The sequence below is a fragment of the Orycteropus afer genome, unplaced genomic scaffold (assembly GCF_000298275.1).
Source record: "Orycteropus afer afer isolate SDZICR_OR568_19922 unplaced genomic scaffold, OryAfe1.0 scaffold00009, whole genome shotgun sequence".
Classification (NCBI taxonomy): domain Eukaryota; kingdom Metazoa; phylum Chordata; class Mammalia; order Tubulidentata; family Orycteropodidae; genus Orycteropus; species Orycteropus afer.
Window position 1 is genome coordinate 8,176,433 of NW_006921596.1, and position 19,113 is coordinate 8,195,545.

Here is a 19,113-nt window from a genome sequence, read left to right on the forward strand (position 1 = left end):
GTGGTCAAGACATGAGACAAAGTATATGTGAACTGCTGTATGGAAAGTGAATTTGCTCTGTAAATCTTCACCCAAATCACAATAAATAAAATAAAATTAAAAAAAAAAAACCATCTGAATATGAAGTGATAACAAAAGTGTTGGTGGACAGACATTGTGAAGTATAGAATAAACAAGGCAGAATCAGTGAACTGGAATGAATGGAAATAAATCAGAAGATCTTGTACTCATAATGGTTAAGGAAGAACAAGGAAACTAACATTTAATTGGTGGCCTATTATTCATCAGACATTTCCCCAGATTCCCTAAACTGAATTTAAAACTTCTTTTGTCTCTTATCACATTCTATGAAGGATCATGAGATACATTTTATTATCTATTTTATGCAAAATGAAACAGGGCCCAGAAAGGGTTGTAAGTAACTTGTCTAACGTCATAGCTGGAAAGAGGTGAGATCCTGTCCAATAGCTGGCATTATCTAAAAAATGTTCTCTGGAGCAACTGTATTACTGAATAAGTTTAAGAAGCAATATGTCAAATTTTACCCAGTTTCTAAGCGTCAGGTTTTCTCATGCCTTAAATTAATATGCTTTGTGAATCTCTGAGACCCAGCGACTTTTTGCAAACTCCTCTGACTACACAATGTTCTTTCCAGGGTGGCTTTTACAGGAATAATGAGCACTAGTGGTGAGGTGGTTAAGGCATTTGGTTGCTAACCAAAAGGTTGGGGGTTTGAACCTACTAGCCACTCTACAAAAGGAGAGACAGTCTGATTCTGTAAAGATTTATAGCCTTGGAAACCCAAGGGGGTCACTAGGAGTCTGAATCCACTCAATGGCAGTGAGCTTTGTTTTTTCTTGGTTATTACGAGACTGCAGTCCCTGGGTAGCATAAATGGTTAACACATTCAGCTACTAACCAAAATGTAGAGTCAAGTTCAACCAGTGTTCCTAATAAGAAAGGTCTGGTGATGTATTTTAAAAAAACAAAAACAAAAACAACAGCCATTGAAAACTCTGTGGAACACAGAGTTCTACTCTGATACACATGGGGTTGCCATGAGTTAGAATCAACTCAATAGCAAGGCACTTGACTGCTAACCAGAAGGCTGATGGTTCAAACCCACCAGCAACTCCTCGGAAGGAAGGTTGGGCAATCTACTTCCAGTGATACTGCCTCGGAAACCCAAGGAGGGGTCGCTATGAGTTGGGTCCAACTCGACAGCACATAACAGCAACAACAACAACAGTAACTAGTTTTTTGTTTGTTGTTTTATGGGACTATCATTTCCTGAAACACATTTGAAAGTATCATTCTACACATGATGTCTTATGAAGGAGCTAATGATGTCTTACAAAGGAGCTACAGGTAGGAACTTAATATGGTACATTTCAAGTCACTGATTCATTTTTTCTTCATTTGATTCTCATATTATGTTGTGAATTTGGTAGAACAGGAAATTTAATCACATAACCAATTAGTGATGGCTCAAGGATTAGAAAACAGGGCTACTAACTCAAAATTTCTCGGAAGGAAAGTTGGGCAATCTACTTCCGTAGTGCTACTGCCTCGACAACCCAAGGAGGGGTCGCTATGAGTCAGGTCGACTCGGCAGCATATAACAACAACAACAACAAACAACAACCATAACCCAAAATTTAATGCTAAGAACCACAGTTAAATACCCGATCCAGAAGAGAAAAGCAAAGGTATTTAGAATCAGTAATTTCTAACCTTTTTGAGATCGTGAAACCTTCGGTGAATCTGAAAAAAGATATGAATTCCCATTCCAGAAAAAGATTGCTAGCCCATATATGTTAAATATGCATATCATTTCAGGGGATTCAAGAGGTCCAAGTTAAGAACCCCCAGGCTAGATTGAAGCCCCTGCTACAAAGGAAGAACTAATAATACTTTAGTTGTCTGAGAAAGGACTCTACTTACCACTCTTAAGCAACTCTGGTCATCTTCCCACCAAGATAGGGATTTTAACCTGATAGTTTGCTCAACATGACTTTACCTTTTGGCATTTTTGTCTGAGGCATCATGTACAGACAGCGGGGGGATGGTGTTCTCATCTAAGCGAAATCGTAATCCCTGGATTATTAGTGGAGTAAGCCATGATAGCGTGAGATAGGAGAACAGGCCAGCATCATCCAGGGGCTGAGGGGCAGGAAACCTAGAAGAGAGTTAAAGAGCAATGTAGTCTTTGGACACAGACTTTGAGATGGAACCTTAAGTCAAGGTTAAGACTTTGAAAGTATGAATTTTAACTATACAAAAACCACAGTGTGGTCATCCGCATGCACATGGTATTTTTCTTCATGACTCAATTATATGTGATACTTAAAAACAAGAAACAACAAAAACATCAATGCAGAGGGAGAGAGAAACTATGGTACATCCACACTATGGAATGTGATGAGGATATTTCAAAAATGAGTTTATCCGTATATAGAACATGGAAAGAGCTCCAAGCATTTTAAGCAAGGGAAAAATAAAATAAAATAAAGGCCACATGTAGATCAAGAAATTCCATGTATTTTTTACTTTTTTTTTTTTTAATAAAAGGGTAAGGTATAAAGGAGGTGAGGCAGATAAAACATTGTTGTTAGGTGCTGTGGAGTAGGCTCCAATTCATTGCAACCTTGTCTACAACAGAATGAAGCACTGCCCTGTCCTGCACCATCCTCACAAGTTTTGCTATGTTCTAGCCCATTGTTGTACCCACTGGGTCAATCCATCTTGTTGAGGGTCTTCCCCTTTTTCTCTGACCCTCCACTTCACCAAACATGATATCCTTCTCCAGGGAATGATCCCTTCTGACAACATGACCAAAGTAGGTGAGATGACACCTGGTCATTTTCACTTCCAAGGAACATTCCGGCTGCACTTCTTCCAGGATAGATTTGTTCATTCTTCTGGCACTCCACGGTATTTTCAGTATTCTTCATCAATACCACAATTCAAAGGTACCAACTTTTCTTCAGTCTTCCTTATTCATTGTCCAGCTTTCACATGCATATGAGGCAGATGAAAATACCACAGCTTGGGTTAGGTGCACCTTAGTCTTCAAAGTGGCATCTTTGTTTCTTAACATAAAACATTATAATGTTTTAATATCAAATTATTTATAGGGTTCACTTTGAAGAATGGGTTGGAATTGACAAAGGAATAGCAAAAGGAGATTCTCATTGTTTTATTATTTCCATGTTTGGCTCAAATGAGACTGAAAATGAGAAAAAAAAGCTGCAAACATCCATTAATAATTGGAACATGGGATGAACAGAGTATGAATTTAGAAAAATTGGAAGTTGTTGAAAATGAATGCATAAAGACCAATATTCTAGGCATTACTGAGCTGAAATGGACTAGTGTTGCCATTTTTAATCAGACACTCATATGGTCTATTATGCTGGGAATGACAAATTGAAGAGGAATGGTGCCACATTCATCATCAAACAGAACATTTCAAAATCTACCCTGAAGTACAATGCTGTCAGTGATAGGATAATATCCATATGCCAACAAAGAAACCAGTTAATATGACTATTATTCAAATTTATGCATCAACCACTAAAGCCAAAGACAAAGAGATTGAAATTTTTATCAACTTCTGAAGTCTGAAACTACCCAACAATGCAACAAAGTTGTATTGATAATTACTGGTGACTGGAATGCAAAAGTTAGAAACAAAGAAGAAGCATCAATAGTTGGAAAATATGACCTTAGTTAACGAAATAACTCCAGAGATCACATGACAGAATTTTGCATGACCAACAACTTATTCATTGCAAATACCTTTTTTAAACATCATAAACGGCCACTGTACACACAGACCTCACCAAATGGAATACACAGGAATCAAGTCGACTACATCTGTAGAAAGAGGCAATGGAGAAGCTCAATATCATCAGGTGGAACAAGGCCAGGGGCTAATTGTGTGTCAGGCCATCAATTTCTAATACGCAATTTAAGTTGAAGCTGAAGAAAATTAAAACAGACCATCTGAAGAATAGATTTGCTGCACTGAACACCAATGACTGAAGATCAGACAAGTTGTGGGGTGGCATCGAGAACATCATACATGAAGAAAGCAAAAGGTCATTAAAAAGACAGGGAAGGAAGACCAAAATGGATGTCAGAAGAGACTCTAAAATTTGCTCTTGAAAGGAAAGTAGTAGAAGAAATTATGAAGTTAAAGATCTAAACAGAAAATTTCAAAGGTCAGCTGGAGAGGACAAAGTAAAGTATTATAATGAAATGTGCAAACACCTGAACATAAAAAAATCAAAGGAGAAGAACATGCTTGGCATTTCTCAAGCTGAAAAAACTGAAGAAAAATTCAAGTCTCAAGTTGCAATATTGAAGGATTCTATGGGCAAAATATTGAATAATACAGGAAGCATCAAAAGAAAACAGAAGGAATACATAGTCACTGTACAAAAAGAATTGGTTGGTGTTGAGCCATTTCAGGAGGGGGCATGTGACCAAGAACTGAACTGATAATATTGAAGGAAAAAGTGCAAGCTGCACTGAAGGAATTTGCAAAAATGAAGGCTCTGGGAATTGATGGAACACCCATTGAGATGTTTCAATAAACAGATGTAGTGCTGGAAGTGCTCATTTGTTTACACCAAGAAATGTGGAAGACAACTATCTGGCCAACCAACTGGAAGAAATCCGTATTTGTGCCCTCTCCAAACGAAAGTGATCCAACAGAATGTAGAAATTATTGAACTGTATCATTAATATCACACCCAAATAAAATTTTGCTGAAGATAATTAAAAAATGGAAGATAATTTTTTTAAAAAGCAGTACATTGACAGGAAACTGCCAGAAATTCAAGACAGATTCAGGAGGACATGGAATGAGTGATATCATTGCTGATGTCAGATGGATATTGGCTGATGGCAAAGAATCTCAGAAAGAAGTTTACCTGTGTTGTATTGACGATGCAAAGCCATTCGATTGTGTGGATTATAACAAATTGTCCCATTGGGAAGAATGGGAATTCCAGAACACTTAATTGTCCTCAGAAGGAACCTGTATGTACATAGACCAAGAGGCTGTAGTTCAAACAGAAGGAGGGAATAGTGTATGCTTTAAAATCAGTGTGGATTATACCTCAACAAAGAAAACAAAAATATTCACAACCAGAATGTGGTAGTTAAGTTTGTGTGTCAACTTGGCTAGGCCTGATTGAGTGGCTGGGCAGCTGGATGTAGTATTCCCCATGATGAGACTGGTAATAACTCCATGGTGGAATCTACTGTGAGCAGCTGAGTAGCTGCCTTAGGGATGTGGTCTGTTTCCTGTATATAAGGAGAACCCTTGGGAAACAGTCTCTAGCTGATGGCACACTTGAACCCTGCATATAGCCATGTTGTTGTTCAGAAGCCTGCCATGCTCTACCAACCTTGGGACTTTCAATGGATTTGAATTAATGGCCTGCTGTGTGGTTTGATAACATCAGGACTGTGCCTTTTTACTTGTTAACCTTGGGCTTGTCAGTCTCAGTAGCCAGTAGCTGTCTGAGTGAAGAAAAGCCTTCAGCTCCAGTGGGCTGGGAGTAGGAGGCAGAGCTGAAGCCCAAGATTGAGGGGCTTTCACCCACCCCCTAGAGCCTGGCACTTTGAACTCAGACTTAAAGCCTCCAAACTGTAAGAGAATAAACTCCTATTTGTTAAAGCCATCCCATTTGTGGTATATTCTTGTCAGAGCAGCACTAGGTAACCAGAACATGGACCAATAAGCAACATCTTGATAAATGGAGAAAATATTGAAGCTGTTAAGGACTTAATTTTACTTGAATCCACAAGCAACACCCATGGAACCAGCAGTGTAGAAATCAAACAACATATTGCATTGGGCAAATCCGCTGCAAAGGATCTCTTTAAAGTGTTTAAGAACAATGATGCTGCCCCAAGCCATGGTATTTTCAGGAGCTTCATATGCATGTGAGAGCTGGACAGTGAATAAGGAAGACTGCAGAAGAATTGATGCTTTTGAATCATGGTGTTGGTGAAGAATATTGAGGGTACCATGGATGCTTGGAAGAATGAACAAATCTGTCTTGGAGGAAGTACAGCCTGAATGTTCTTCAGAAGTGAGAATGGCCAGACTTCATTTCTCTTACTTTGGTCACGTAGTCAGAAGGGACCATTCCCTGGAGAAATATATCATGTTTGAGAGTCAGCCAAAAGGGGTAGAATTCAATAAGATGGATTGACACAGTAGTTCAATGATGGGCTCAAGCAAAGCAATGATTGTGAGACTGTGCAGGACCTGGTAGTGTTTCATTCTGCTGCATGTGAGTCAGAACTGACTAGACAGCACCTAACAACAACATATTTTGATTATGTGAGTTTTACAAAAACAGTAAAAATGAAATAAAAAATAAATAAAAAGATGTGACTGTAAGGTCAACCTGGGGATGAATCAAAAATGCAGAAAAAATTATTGGACTATGGTGTTGTGATTGTACGTAATTTTTCTCCGGTTATTTTTTTTGTTTCTTTCTTTCTTTCTTTCAAAATTGCCTTTAATGCTATGTATTTTGATATGAAGAAAAAAATCTATTAAAAAAATACTTGGGGAGAAAGATAGGAAGGAAAAAATATCAGACTCAGGAAATGTTTTTCTTGGCTCTGCTCCACTCTCAGGCCCTTTAGGTGAGGGTTGTGCATCTGGGCGAGGCTGGCCACATTTGTGCCAGAGATGTCAGAGAGAACAAGAACTGAAGGGTGAGAAATTGCATCATACATGTGGGGCCAGTCTGGGCTCACCAAAGATAGGATAGAACCTATGAGCTAGTTTCAATGTTCCAAAGGCCCAACAGAAACACGATGTTTATCTAAGATGATGTTGCCCATGTGAACTAAAGTACCAACGTTCTTTTTTCTTGTTTAGACTAGTTCAGTGTAATATTGATCAGAAGCTCAGATTTTAAAGGTGGAGGGTGGATGGTGGAAAATGCGGTTTGTTGGTAGATTAAATCTTAGATAACATGGTTGTTGTTGTTGTTGTTATGAGCTGTCAAGTCGGACCCGACTCATAGTGACCCCTCCTTGGGTTTCCAAGGCAGTATCACTACAGAAGTATTTTATCCAACCTTCCTTCTGAGGAGTGGCTGGTGGGTTTGAACCGCCAGCCTTCTGGTTAGCAGTCAAGTGCCTTAGGCCCTATGCCACCAGAGCTCCTAGTAGAAAGTATGTTGTTGTTGTTGTTTGCCGTCGAGTCGGCCCCGACTCATAGTATAGGGAGTTTTAAATACAAAGTGGACTGTTGGTGATGAAATGCTGAGGAATCAAACTACATGGGTGTTAAGGTCCCATCAATGAATCAATGAATGTTTAGGGAAGCATGATTTTGTGGAATTACCTTGTGATACTTAATTTGTCAACTTGATTTCTAGTGGTTTGGTCCAACACTAGATTATCTGCTGTTCCATAATGTCATGTCATGTTACATCATGTAATCATCTTCCATAATGTAGTAAATGTAATTAATCAAGCAATTGAAAGATGAACAATTGAAAGACAAGTAAGGATGCCTTACTGTGGCCTGTGGGGACCTAAATGATCCTCTGACCTCTGCCTGCCTCTTCAGCCTCATCTCATGTTATGTCCTTTATCACACATGACTCTCCAGGGGTACTCACCACCTTTCAAGTTCTCGGACATATCATAAGGTGTTTCTTCCACCTCACAGTTAGGTCTTTGTACGTTGTTCCCCTTGCCTAGGTCATTCTTCTCCAACTCTCACCTAGTAAATTTTTGTTCATCCTCCAGGTCTCAGCTGAAGCGTCACTCAGAACTGTCAAGCTGTCACTATTCTATTGTCTTTCAGGACCTCACACTTCTTCACAGTATCTTCTTCAAACAGCTTGCAATCACATTATTTAAGAGTTACTTGCTGATTGTCTTTCTTCCTGTGTGAGGTCCATGACGGCTAAAATTACATATATTGTGCTCAGTGCTATACCCGGCTCCAGAGCCTAACACAGTACCTCGCACATGTGGATGCTCAGTGAATCCTTGCTGGATGACTGATTGGCTGTGCTGAGATGCGTCCCCTGATGTGTCTCAGGCAGCTCTGGAGCTACTTGGTGGGTGACATGAGTGTGTAGACACCTGGTTATGCAACCTTTGGGAAGGATCTAGGTGTGCAGGTCTGGGGATCCTTCCTCAGTGAGTACTGCCCCTCACCTCACCCTCATGACTCACTTTGGCTTGGGGCGGATGGGAATCATGGTTCTCCAGGTAGCATCATATTTCCCCCAGGGAAGGACATCCTTTTTTCCCAGCACCTTTTGTTTCCTCTCCTGCTGGCTCCAGGGACCATCCTTGATGGTATAAGTTTTCTTGGGAGAGAAAAATGAAAAGGGCAACCTTACCATTCTCAGATCTCATAAATACTGTCCTGAGGGAGTGTGAGACTGGCTGTACCAGGGGAGATGAGTCTTCCTACACACAGCTTCCTAACGACAGGCTGTCTGGAAGGGAATGAGCACTGGGTCAGGAGTCAGGACTGCTAGGCTCAGCTCTGGAGCTGTCCCACCCTTGTTGGGTAATACTGGTCAGGCCACTCAGTGCCTCTGGGTTTTTATCTATCCATAAGCAATTTTAGACAAAGATATAGGGCGTTACAGTTAGTTAACCCCAGAGTGTGAGACTGAGTCACCCTCTGAGGGTAAACCTAGTAAACAAGGAAATCAATAAGTAAAACAGTAAATCCTGAGATATTACATATTAGCCGTTTGATAAAGTTGGAAACAACTAAAATTTTAAAAGATACACAATGTCTAGACTTCTTATAGAATAAATAATACTATTTTAAAAGCATAGCAAGAGAATGATGGAAAAAGGTTCTGGAAAGTGATTACTTCAGGAAGGGAGAGTCAGGGAATGAGATGAGCAAAGATCAATAGCTGGATGTAATTGTCAAAGTCCTAGCAGGTGTGTTGGTGATGGGTTTATATGTGCTATGAGTCTGGTCCGATTCCATGGCACATAACAACAACAACATTGTATTATTATAAAAGGAGCTGTGGTGGTGTAGTGGTTATGGCATTTGGCTGCTAATCCAAAGGCTGGTGGTTTGAACCCACCAGCTGCTCCATGGAAGACAGTTGAGACAGTCTGCTTCCCTAAAGATGTATAGCCTTAGAAACCCAACTGGGGTCACTATGAGTCAGAATCAACTCAATGGCAATGAGTTTGGTTTTGAGTTTATTGTATTAGTATAAGTAAATAAATAGATAGATAGATGGACAGATGAATGGATAGATGGATGGATGGACAGATAAATAGGTGGATGGATAGTTGGATGAATGACTGGAGGGATGGGTGGATGGATAAATAGATAGATGAGTAGATAGGTAAAAGGCCATGCATGAACCATGAAGGTTTGATTAATCTAATGGTGGGTACTGAGGTTCACTATAAAAAAAAAATCAAGGTTACATTGTTTTACCTAATTTACAACCCTTAAGGATATCTTTCCAACTCACTTTCCTGGTATTTTAATGTTAAGATCTACTTACATAGCTAAGTCCTGAAACCATGTCATCACTTAGGTCCATGCCAAGATTCACAAGGCCACCAGAGCCGTCAGGGACCCAGTATGTCCTCCTTCTGGTCATTTTCAGTTACTTTGCCAATTCTCTGTTTCCTAGAATCGGTGATCCTGAAAAAGCAGCAGGTAGGAGCAAGTTAGATCCAGGCAGCCCAGAGAGGGAGACATCACTCTGCAGGGCCACATAGAGGTCTGGGTTAGTGTCACCGTTGTTTCCTCTGCCTGCAAAGTGCCAAACTGCTTCTTGGTTAGGCTTCTACTTAGGTATCAATCCAGGCACACGTTGGGAACTCTACACCCTCCCCACAGTCCTGTTCTTAAAATCATGCTCCTTTCCTTATCTCAGCTTATAATTATACATTTATTAGTCATAAGGTTCATTTCCTGCACTACACAGAGAGCCTCAGGTGGACAGGGACATGTCTATTTTGCTCCTTGTTGAATTCCTGGGGCCTGGCATCATGCTAAGAGAGTAGTAGATGCTCAATAAAAGATGTATGAATGTGATTTTGTCATTCTCTGACTCCTAGTTTCCGTAAACTTAGGGGTGTCTGCACACAATTTAAACCTTAAATAAGCAAGGCATTTGAAAGAATATATTAATATGCTTTTCATTTTTGCCTTTCTGAGTAGGTGACTTGTTCCCTGATTGACCTAGAACACCCATGCACCTGGGGCAGAAGAGGAGGTATAACTAAAAATATTACTGAAGGAATGGAAAGAGAAAGTGTGCAGCAGGCCCTGCTCTACGAGTATGCAACCTGTGCAGCCAGGGCCCATGGCACAGAAGGGCGCAGGCTTGCTTCAATGCACTGGGCCCCACAAATTATGTAATCAGTCTTCATGCTCAGATACAGCTTTTGATATTCACAACTTGGATTTTGCTTCAAGTGAATGCAGTTGCAGACTGGGTTATTGTCTAGGGAGAGGGTTCTATAAATTCCTTTATCCTACTTCCTCCCATCCCACCTCCTTTTAGCAAATCACAACCCAATCTGGTGGACTAAGGTCCTAGAATTCTCCTACAGAGCATTTGCAGGCTCTCCAGCATAGCCATGGCCATGAGATCTTCCTGCCACGCGCTGGTAGAAGGTGAAATCTTCAGGGATGGTGGAAAAGAGAAAAGAGAGAGAAGGGATTGTGTTAGGTAAGAGAAGGTGTCGTACATTCCTTGTTTAAGACACTGGGAAGAGGATAGTTTTCTGGCTGCCGTGACCCAACTTAGGACCTAGACACATCAAAGTAGAATTGGCATGGTTGAGTAACAGGCCCCAAGGGCAGGGCCACAATGTAATACTGTCAGTTTGTTCTCAGTCCTAGCTGAGGGCATAGGCTGTGGAGGAGGGGCAGAAAATTCCACATTGCAAGTCATGCACCCTGGCAAGGTCTGCTTCAGCAGTGTGCTGATAAATGTTTAACAATGGACTCTGTGGGGGGAAAAACAAAACACATATATATGTACATAATTTTATTATTCATTTTAAGGAAATGGGTGGCACACAATTTACAAATAATAACATGTACAATACTCTATTGTAAATTCCATATAGACAATTGATTCTCACAGAATACTTTCATTGATTTTTGTAAAACCCTTGTGCCTGTAGCTAAACTATGGCTACAATTGGGTGATGGGTTCCAACACAAGTATTGGTTGATATATTGCTTCATGTTCATGAAGGAGAGGAAAGTGAAACACCAAAGATCAATGTTGGTTGGATCTTCACTCATTTGTCATTTATGTAAATGACTTTGCTGAATCGTGTAATAGTTTTCAAATAGTGAAAGAACAGATGATTTGTGTGTGTGTGTATGTGCACGTGCGCTATTAACAATGGTTACAGTCACCATGCATTTTTAAGTTTATTCTGCATTATTTACAATTCCTGCATTTTATTCATGAGCCTTGACAAGCAACAAAATAATAATAAATCAACCATTGATTTGTAGCCTTGGCAACTTTCTGTGGTGTAAGTACTCCCACCATGGCTGATTTTAAGCTACCAAGACAACTTCACTGAAGGTGCAGTTGGGAAGAGGAGCTCAGTAAGACACCATTATATGGTGCTCGTACAATACAAATAAAATAAATGTAAATAACCCCAAAAGCATAAAATTAATTAGGATGTGATAAATTTTGAGTATTTGTTACCTTTGTTGGAAATTTTTTTACCTGTAAGTTTATATCATTTAATTTTTAATAATGTTGAACAACTGGACTCTAAAAATTTTACAGTTGGCTCTCATAAATCAGTATGAGCAGTTTCTAGGAGACCACTGCTAAGTCCATCTGGAGGAAGTGGTACCTTTTCTAAATTCTCCTCCTATGGTGAACATCCTTTTCCAACTCATCCACAGGTGCTCTGTGGACTAGTGGTGGTTGCACCTGAAGGTTTAGCTTTCCTGGCTCCTAGCTAGTGCAGGTGGAAACAAGAAGTAGCTGAAAGTTTGGGGGAAGGACTTGCCAGGGGAGGCAGAGTGGCCCACCCAGGCTGCATGTGAGTGGGAATCCTGAGAAGATCCTGGAGGGCAGTGTGGTGCCCAGTGTGGTGGGCAGGAGAGGGGAGGCCCAGCAACTTGGGGGGGGGGTACCACCAGGTCACAAGCAAGCCAAACAAACAGCACCTGAAGGCCTGAGCCCGATCCCACAAGCCTGCGATGATGGTAGGGTAGGCAATGACCAGGTAGACAAAAGACATCATACGGCAAGGCAGAGTAGCAGAGGATGCTGTGCACATGGCCTTGACTCTCCCTCTGCCAGGTGACAACCCTGAGAGTGAGCCTTCACTGGGCATTACTTCTAGTTACCAGTTACCATCAAGTTAATTCCAACTCATGGCAATCCCAGTGTACCAGAGTAGAACTGTGCTCCCAGAGTTTTCAATGGCTGGTTTTTCAGAAGTAGATCACCAGGCCTCTTTTCTTATGTGCCTTTGGGCAGACTCAGATCTTCACCCTTTCGATTAGCAGCCAACTACATTAACCATTTGTATCACTCAGGGACTCTCAACAATACTTAGACTATTTAAATCATTGCACGAAACAAGATTTTAAAACACCCAGACTCCCTGCCATAGAGTTGATTCCAACTGATAGTGACCCCCATAGGTTTCCAGGGCTATAATTCTTTACAAAACTCAATTGCCTCATCTTCGTCTTGAGGAGCACCTGGTGGGTTTGAACCACTGACCTTCTGGTTAGCAGCCAAATGCCTTACCCACTGTACCTCCAGAGCTCCTTACGTTTTAAAATAACTTGACTCATAGCAACCCCTCTTTGGGTTTCCAAGGCAGTATCACTTGGAAGTAGATTGCCCAATCTTCCTGCCAAGGAGTGGGTGGTGGATTTGAACTGCCAGCCTTCTGGTTAACAGGCAAATGCCTTAGGCACTATGCCACCAGAGCTCCTTTTAAAATGGCTAAGTCTAACTATTTATCTTCTCCTCATTAACCAACAAATGGAGGCTTATGAAGAAAACCAGATTATTAGAGATCAAAGAAATAAATTACATATATTTTTGTACCTTTCAGCTGTAGTATGATCTGCCAACCTGATTTATTTACATTTATTTATTGCAAGGAGGTACAACAGGGGTTTCACAGATATGACTCTTCTCTGGATGGAAATTTTCTGGTGAACTAATAAGGAGGAAAACGAAGCCAAATGAAAATTAGCAACATGCTAATGAGTATAATGGATATGTTTGTGGAACATGAATTGCACATCCCAACATAACTGGAGCTCAGCCACACATTAGCTTGGACCTCCTTCCACTTCCTTGACTGGGCAGGGGAACTCCCTCCAGAGAGTCCTTCAGCAGTTCTTAAGAAAATTTAGTGGGATCAGGATGGAGACCAGGACATGACTGGGAATAAAACAGATGAAACAGATACTGCCAGCCCTGTGTTCTCCCCTTCCCCTTGGGCAGAAGTCATAATTACAAGTGTGGTTTGCCTGTTTGCATATGGAAAAAACAACCTATGCACAGTGGAGGAAGGTCACCAGAGCAAGGTAATCTGTGCCAATGACTTTCTGGAATGGGTGGTTTATTTCCTCATTGTTCTTACCACTTACCCAGTGGGGCTTGATGTCAAAGACCAGGAGGTGCCCCAAAGAATAGGGAAGGTGACAGGGCAAGGGAGCGGAAGCATCTCCAAGCCAGGCCCTAAAGAAGTTTCAGTGGTTAGACCTTTCTCCTGTGCTTCTTCACTGCATTCCATGTGTTGTTCAACTTGCCTTGATCTTGGCTTACTTCTTTCTGCTAGCTCCAAATGCTTTTGGAAGTCAGCGACTGTCTATTTCCTCTGTTCCTGTCCACCTTGATCTCTGCACCAGTCCTAACCTGTCCTAAGAACATTTTCTTCCCAGCTCCTTGCAGTGCAGATTCATTCTTGCCATTCAGGTCTGAACTTAAATGCCACCTCTTCAAAGAAACCTTCCCAGACCTCCCTATCTACTGTTACACCCCATTCCTATCACTTCCTGCACATCTTCCTTTCTTACCACTTTCTAAAATAGCCATTTATTTTTTGTTGGCTTTTTTAAAATTTTCTACCTCCCTCACTTGAATGTAAGGAGCTCTCATAGTGTAGTGGTGAAGGCATTTGGCTGCTAACCAAACGTTGGTGATCTGAACCCACCAGTTGCTCCACAGAAGGAAGATGAGGCAGTCTGCTTCCATAAAGATTTACAGCCTTGGAAACTCAACAGGATCACTATGAGTTGGAATCAACTCCGTGGCAGTGAATGAGTCACTAGAATATAAGCTCTTTGAAACCAGAGACCTTACCCACATCTTGTTCACTGAGGTGTCCTTGGATCTAGAATAGTGCCCAGCACAAAATAGATGTTTAATAAGTATTTGTTTCATAAATGAATGAAGTACATGCAGAGCCTATTAAAGAAAGGACCAGGAAAGCCACACAGACACTGAAGAGCTCACATTTGGACTCGTGATGCGATGTCAAGTCAGTTGACAGAGATTTGCTGATAGCCTGGAAAGAAGGTGTCCATCAAGCAAGCAACTTAAACTTGGCCCTATTCCTGTGGTTAGATTGGATGGACAGGCTGAACGATTAGGTATGTTTATACAGGGGTGTGTGTGCCCATGACTATGTATAGAGTTGGCAATGTTTCTACAAGTGTATTTGTATGCTCTGTAAGAATTTCCAGGTATATAGTAGAGCTGACAAGGGACAAGGATGTAGTCATTTCTTGGCCACAGCCAGCTACCCAGAGGGAGCACGTAGTTAGACTTGTGGGCTCGGGACCATGGTTGCAGGGGACATCAAGCTCAATTGGCATAACATACTACACAAAAGCATTGTTCCATGTCTACTTTGGTGCGTAGTGACTGGGATCTTAAAAGCTTGCAAGCAGCCATCTAGATGCAACAATGGGTGTCTCCTCATCCAAAGCAAAGAAGAATGAAGAAAACCAAAGATTCATGGAAACAATTAGTCCAAGTGACTGGTACACCATATGATCCTCAGCCTACATGACTATGAGACAAGAACTGCATGGTACCTGACTACCATTGTCAAGCACTCGGAGGGGGATCTATGTAGGAGATCCTGGATAGAGAGGGAGAACAATGTGGAACAAAACTCAAAATCATTAAAAAAAAAGGGACCAGGTTTGCTGGGCTGATAGAGCCTGGTAGAACCCCTGAGACTATAGTCCCTAGCTGCCCTTCAGGTCTGGAGTTGAACCCACTCATGTGGCTTCCAACCAAACAAAAGACAGACATATGAGCTGAACCTTCACATTAGATAGACACACTCCTTGGAGAGATCAGTCATGGGAGAAAAGAAGGGTTGTGTATGCACAGGAGACAGCTTGGTGGGGCAGGAGTGCAGGAGGGAAGGACACAGGTAACCATGGAGAGGAAGTGGGAAGAGAGTTGTTGCATTGTGGGCAATTGCAGTCAATGACTTGAGACAAAGTTTTGTGACCTGCTGTATGGAAAATGAATTTGCTCTGTAAACTTTCACCCCCCCCCCAAAAAAAAAAAAACTTGGTCTCATTCCGATACCACACCACTGATAAGGCACAATGAATTCATATTTTTTAAAAAATATGTTCAGCAATCATTATGTGAGCAGAACACATTTTCATTGTTTGTTATTCTTGTTTTTGGCATGTGTGCTGAAAGCATTAAGCATAAGTGTTTTAAAAATATACTACAAAGCCTGTAAGGTTGTTTTAGAAGTTCTTTGTTAATACATTGGGAGCCTCAAAGAATGGGACCCCTCTCCTTGCCTTTGGAGAGGCCTTGGGGAAAAGGTAAGCTCTCATTGTCCTGGGCCACACCTATGTTATACCTGTATCATCCCCAGAGTCTAGCACAAGGTCAAATAAACAATACACATCGTGGAAATGAACGACAGCCTACTGATTCTACCCAGGATCTTCAGCTACCAGTTCAACTTGGGCTCACTCCTAGTGGCTCAGGCCCCAATCTAGGAGATTCCTTGACAACTGTTTTTCCTTCACTCATGTTTTGTTGAAGCTATATTCAAACATACTTTGAATCCACCTGCTTTTTGTCTATTCTAAGTCATCATCATCTCTTGTCTGGGCAACTGCAACCACCTCCTTACTTCTTATTTTAAACCTTTATATTCCAGTCTATACATAGCAACCAAAATGATGTTTTGAAAACATAAGCCAGGTAATATGATTTCTTGACTTGAAACTCTCCAATGGTTTCCACTGGGCTTAGAGTAAAATCCAAACTCCTTACTAGAAGCTACACAGCCCTCTAGAGCCCGACCTCACCTCTCTTATCTCACTGGGTACCCATCACTCTACATCAAGTTCTGTACATCCCAGGAATAGATTCCTCAAACATCGTAAATTCATTTCAACTGCATAGTCTTTGCAATTGTTGCTTTCTCTGCATAGGGCATCAACCCCTGGGCCCCTACCACCTGATCTTTGCTTGCTGGCTCTTCATGGGGCAAGACTCAGTTCACATGTCACGTCTTCAGAGAGGTGGTCTCTGACCATCTATTCAAAGGACTTGTCACTGTCCAAATTATTGTCCTTGTTTATTTCCTTGCTTATTGTTTATTTCCTCCATTAGAATATCAACACTATGAAAACAAGGATCTTGTTTATCGGATATATCCCTGGCACTTACAATAGTGCCCAGCACATAGTAGGTGCTTAAAAAAGTGTTTGTTCAGTGAATGAGTTTTAAAAGAAAGTGGAGCCATGCTAGAGAAAGAGGCTGGAGCGTGCCGAGTCCTCCATTTGCATCACTGTTACAGCACCTAGTACACCTGCCTCCTGCTTCCCCTTACCTGTTGCACACGTAGAAACATAGGTTTCCATTCTCCCCATCTCAGACTCAGGTGTCTGTGGGGCTGTTACTCTGACTGAGAAATGCTTAGAGCTTGTCTTATGTTCCCCTCTCTATCCCTGTGCACTCAGCATGGAGCTTGGCATTTAGCGGTCCCTCAACAAATGTCTATTGGTTTGAACAGACTTTCAGTTCCCTCTTGGATTTTGAGAGCATGGCTGGACTTCATATTTGGGTAAGATGGCCCCTCCTGTGCCTCACAGACAAACCAAAGTCAAATCCCAGCATGAAGGAGCTCCCAGTGGCTGGAGTGAAATAATTTGAGCAACAAAATAATAATGGTATCACTGGATTATAGAAAAAAGTAAATACTCATGAATCCATACTAATATAAGTAATTGAGTAAGTAAATTAATGGAGGAGAAGGGATGGCCCTTTCTTATAGTGGGATTCTAATTTATAAATGTAGAAGTTTCTCCCCAGGTGATACTTACTACTTACAAAGAATTAAACAGTGACCTACAGTGTTAAAACCCAGCAGATACCATGTGCACCAAGAGATCAAGGTTAAGATCACCACTAATGATATATTTCACCATTATGTATCACTAAGAAGAACACAAGGAGCTCTGGTAGCGTAATGGTTAAGGCACTTGACTGCTAACCAGAGGCTGGTAGTTCAAACCCACCAGCCACTCCTCGGAAGGAAGGTTGGGCAATTTACTTCCGTAGTGATACTACTTCAGAAACACAAGGAGAGGTTGCTATGAGTTGAGTCTGACTCAGTGGCAAATAATAACAACAACAACAAGAGCACAATATCACTTTTGTGGTATTCTTGCCAAAACTATGTAATGCTGATCATAAGAACACATCAACTAAATACAATTGAGGGAACAGTCTACAAAATTACTGGCCAATAGCTTCAAGGTTTTAAAAGAAAAAGGAAAAAAAAAAAGGAGAAATTGTCACAGACTAGAGGAGACCAAAGAGACATCACAACGAAATGAAAAATGGGATCCTGAACCTGAGAAAGGACATTAGTGAGAAAACTGGCAAAATCTGACCAAGGTCTTGCGGTAGTTATGTCTGTGTGTCAACTTGGCTGGGCCTGGCTGAGTGGCTGGGCAGCTGGTGGTAGTTATTCCCCATGAGGAGACTGGCAATCAGCTCCATGATGGGATCTAACACAAGCAGCTGAGTAGCTGCCTTTGGGATGTGGTCTGCTTCCTGTATATAAGGAGAAGCTTTGAGAATGGTCTCTAGCCTATGGCACGCTTGGACCCTGCATGTAGCCCTGTCGTTGCTCAGCAGCCTGCCATGCTCTGCTGACCTTGGGACTTACAATGGACTTAAGTTAGTGGCCTGCCCTGTGGATTGGTAACATCGGGACTGTGCCTTTTTATTTGTCAACCTGGGGGCTTCTTAGCTTCAGCAGCCAGCAGCTGTCTGAGTGAAGAAACTCCTCTAGCTCCAGTGGGCCGGGAGCCGGAGGCAGAGCTGGACCCCAAGGCTTGAGGGGCCTTCACCCAGCCCCTAGAGCCTGGCACTTTGAACTTGGACTTAAAGCCTCCAAATTTTAAGAATAAACTCCTGTTTGTTAAGGCCATCCCATTTGTGGTATATTCTTGTCAGAGTGGCACTAGGTAACCAGAATAGGTTATTTGTTGTTGTTGTTATGTGCCGTCAAGTCAAACCCGACTCATAAGTTATCAGTTATTAGTAATTAGTTATTACTAATGTTAATTTCTAATAATTGTACTATGATTGTGTAAGATGTCAACGGGAAACAGTGTATTGTCCATGGGAATACTATTCCATATTTTTGCAACATTACACATATTACATTTACAATTAATTAGAATAAAATGTTTTTTTTAAAAAAAAAAACTTAAGTATGTACAATTTGAACAAGATCCTCCTTCTACGACACATAGGTCGTTCTGTGGGCGAGGCTCACGGAAAAGTGGAGGAGGCCTGGAAAAGCGAAGGTGACACCCTGCTTGCCGTGCGCTTCTTTTCGCATATCTACGACACAAGCCTCAACCGTTTCCACAGAAAGGGAGCAGTGCGAAGCGGCGGCGTTTGAGCCACGGGGCGGGCCGTAGCGCTAGGCCTGAAGCGGTGGCGCGCCAGCGGGCGAAGAGGTTTGGTTGCGGCCGCGTAGGCCGCGTTAAGCTGTCGCTGCAGCTGTTCTCGACGGCAGTCTGTGCGGCCCGCTATCGCC

General features: G+C 41.7%; 1 protein-coding gene across 1 annotated transcript in view; it reads right to left on the reverse strand.

The window, feature by feature from the left end:
* The window catches only part of ABCC11 (ATP binding cassette subfamily C member 11), an 84,132-nt gene extending 74,485 nt beyond the window's left edge, over positions 1–9,647 (reverse strand). Inside the window, exons 1-3 of the mRNA XM_007947836.1 lie at positions 9,549–9,647; positions 8,230–8,366; positions 2,021–2,179 (exon numbers count right to left, since the gene is read on the reverse strand). Of these exons, the coding sequence (XP_007946027.1) occupies positions 2,021–2,179; positions 8,230–8,366; positions 9,549–9,647 (395 nt within the window). The remainder of the gene's footprint in view (positions 1–2,020; positions 2,180–8,229; positions 8,367–9,548) is intronic.
* Positions 9,648–19,113: the final 9,466 nt, after the last annotated feature.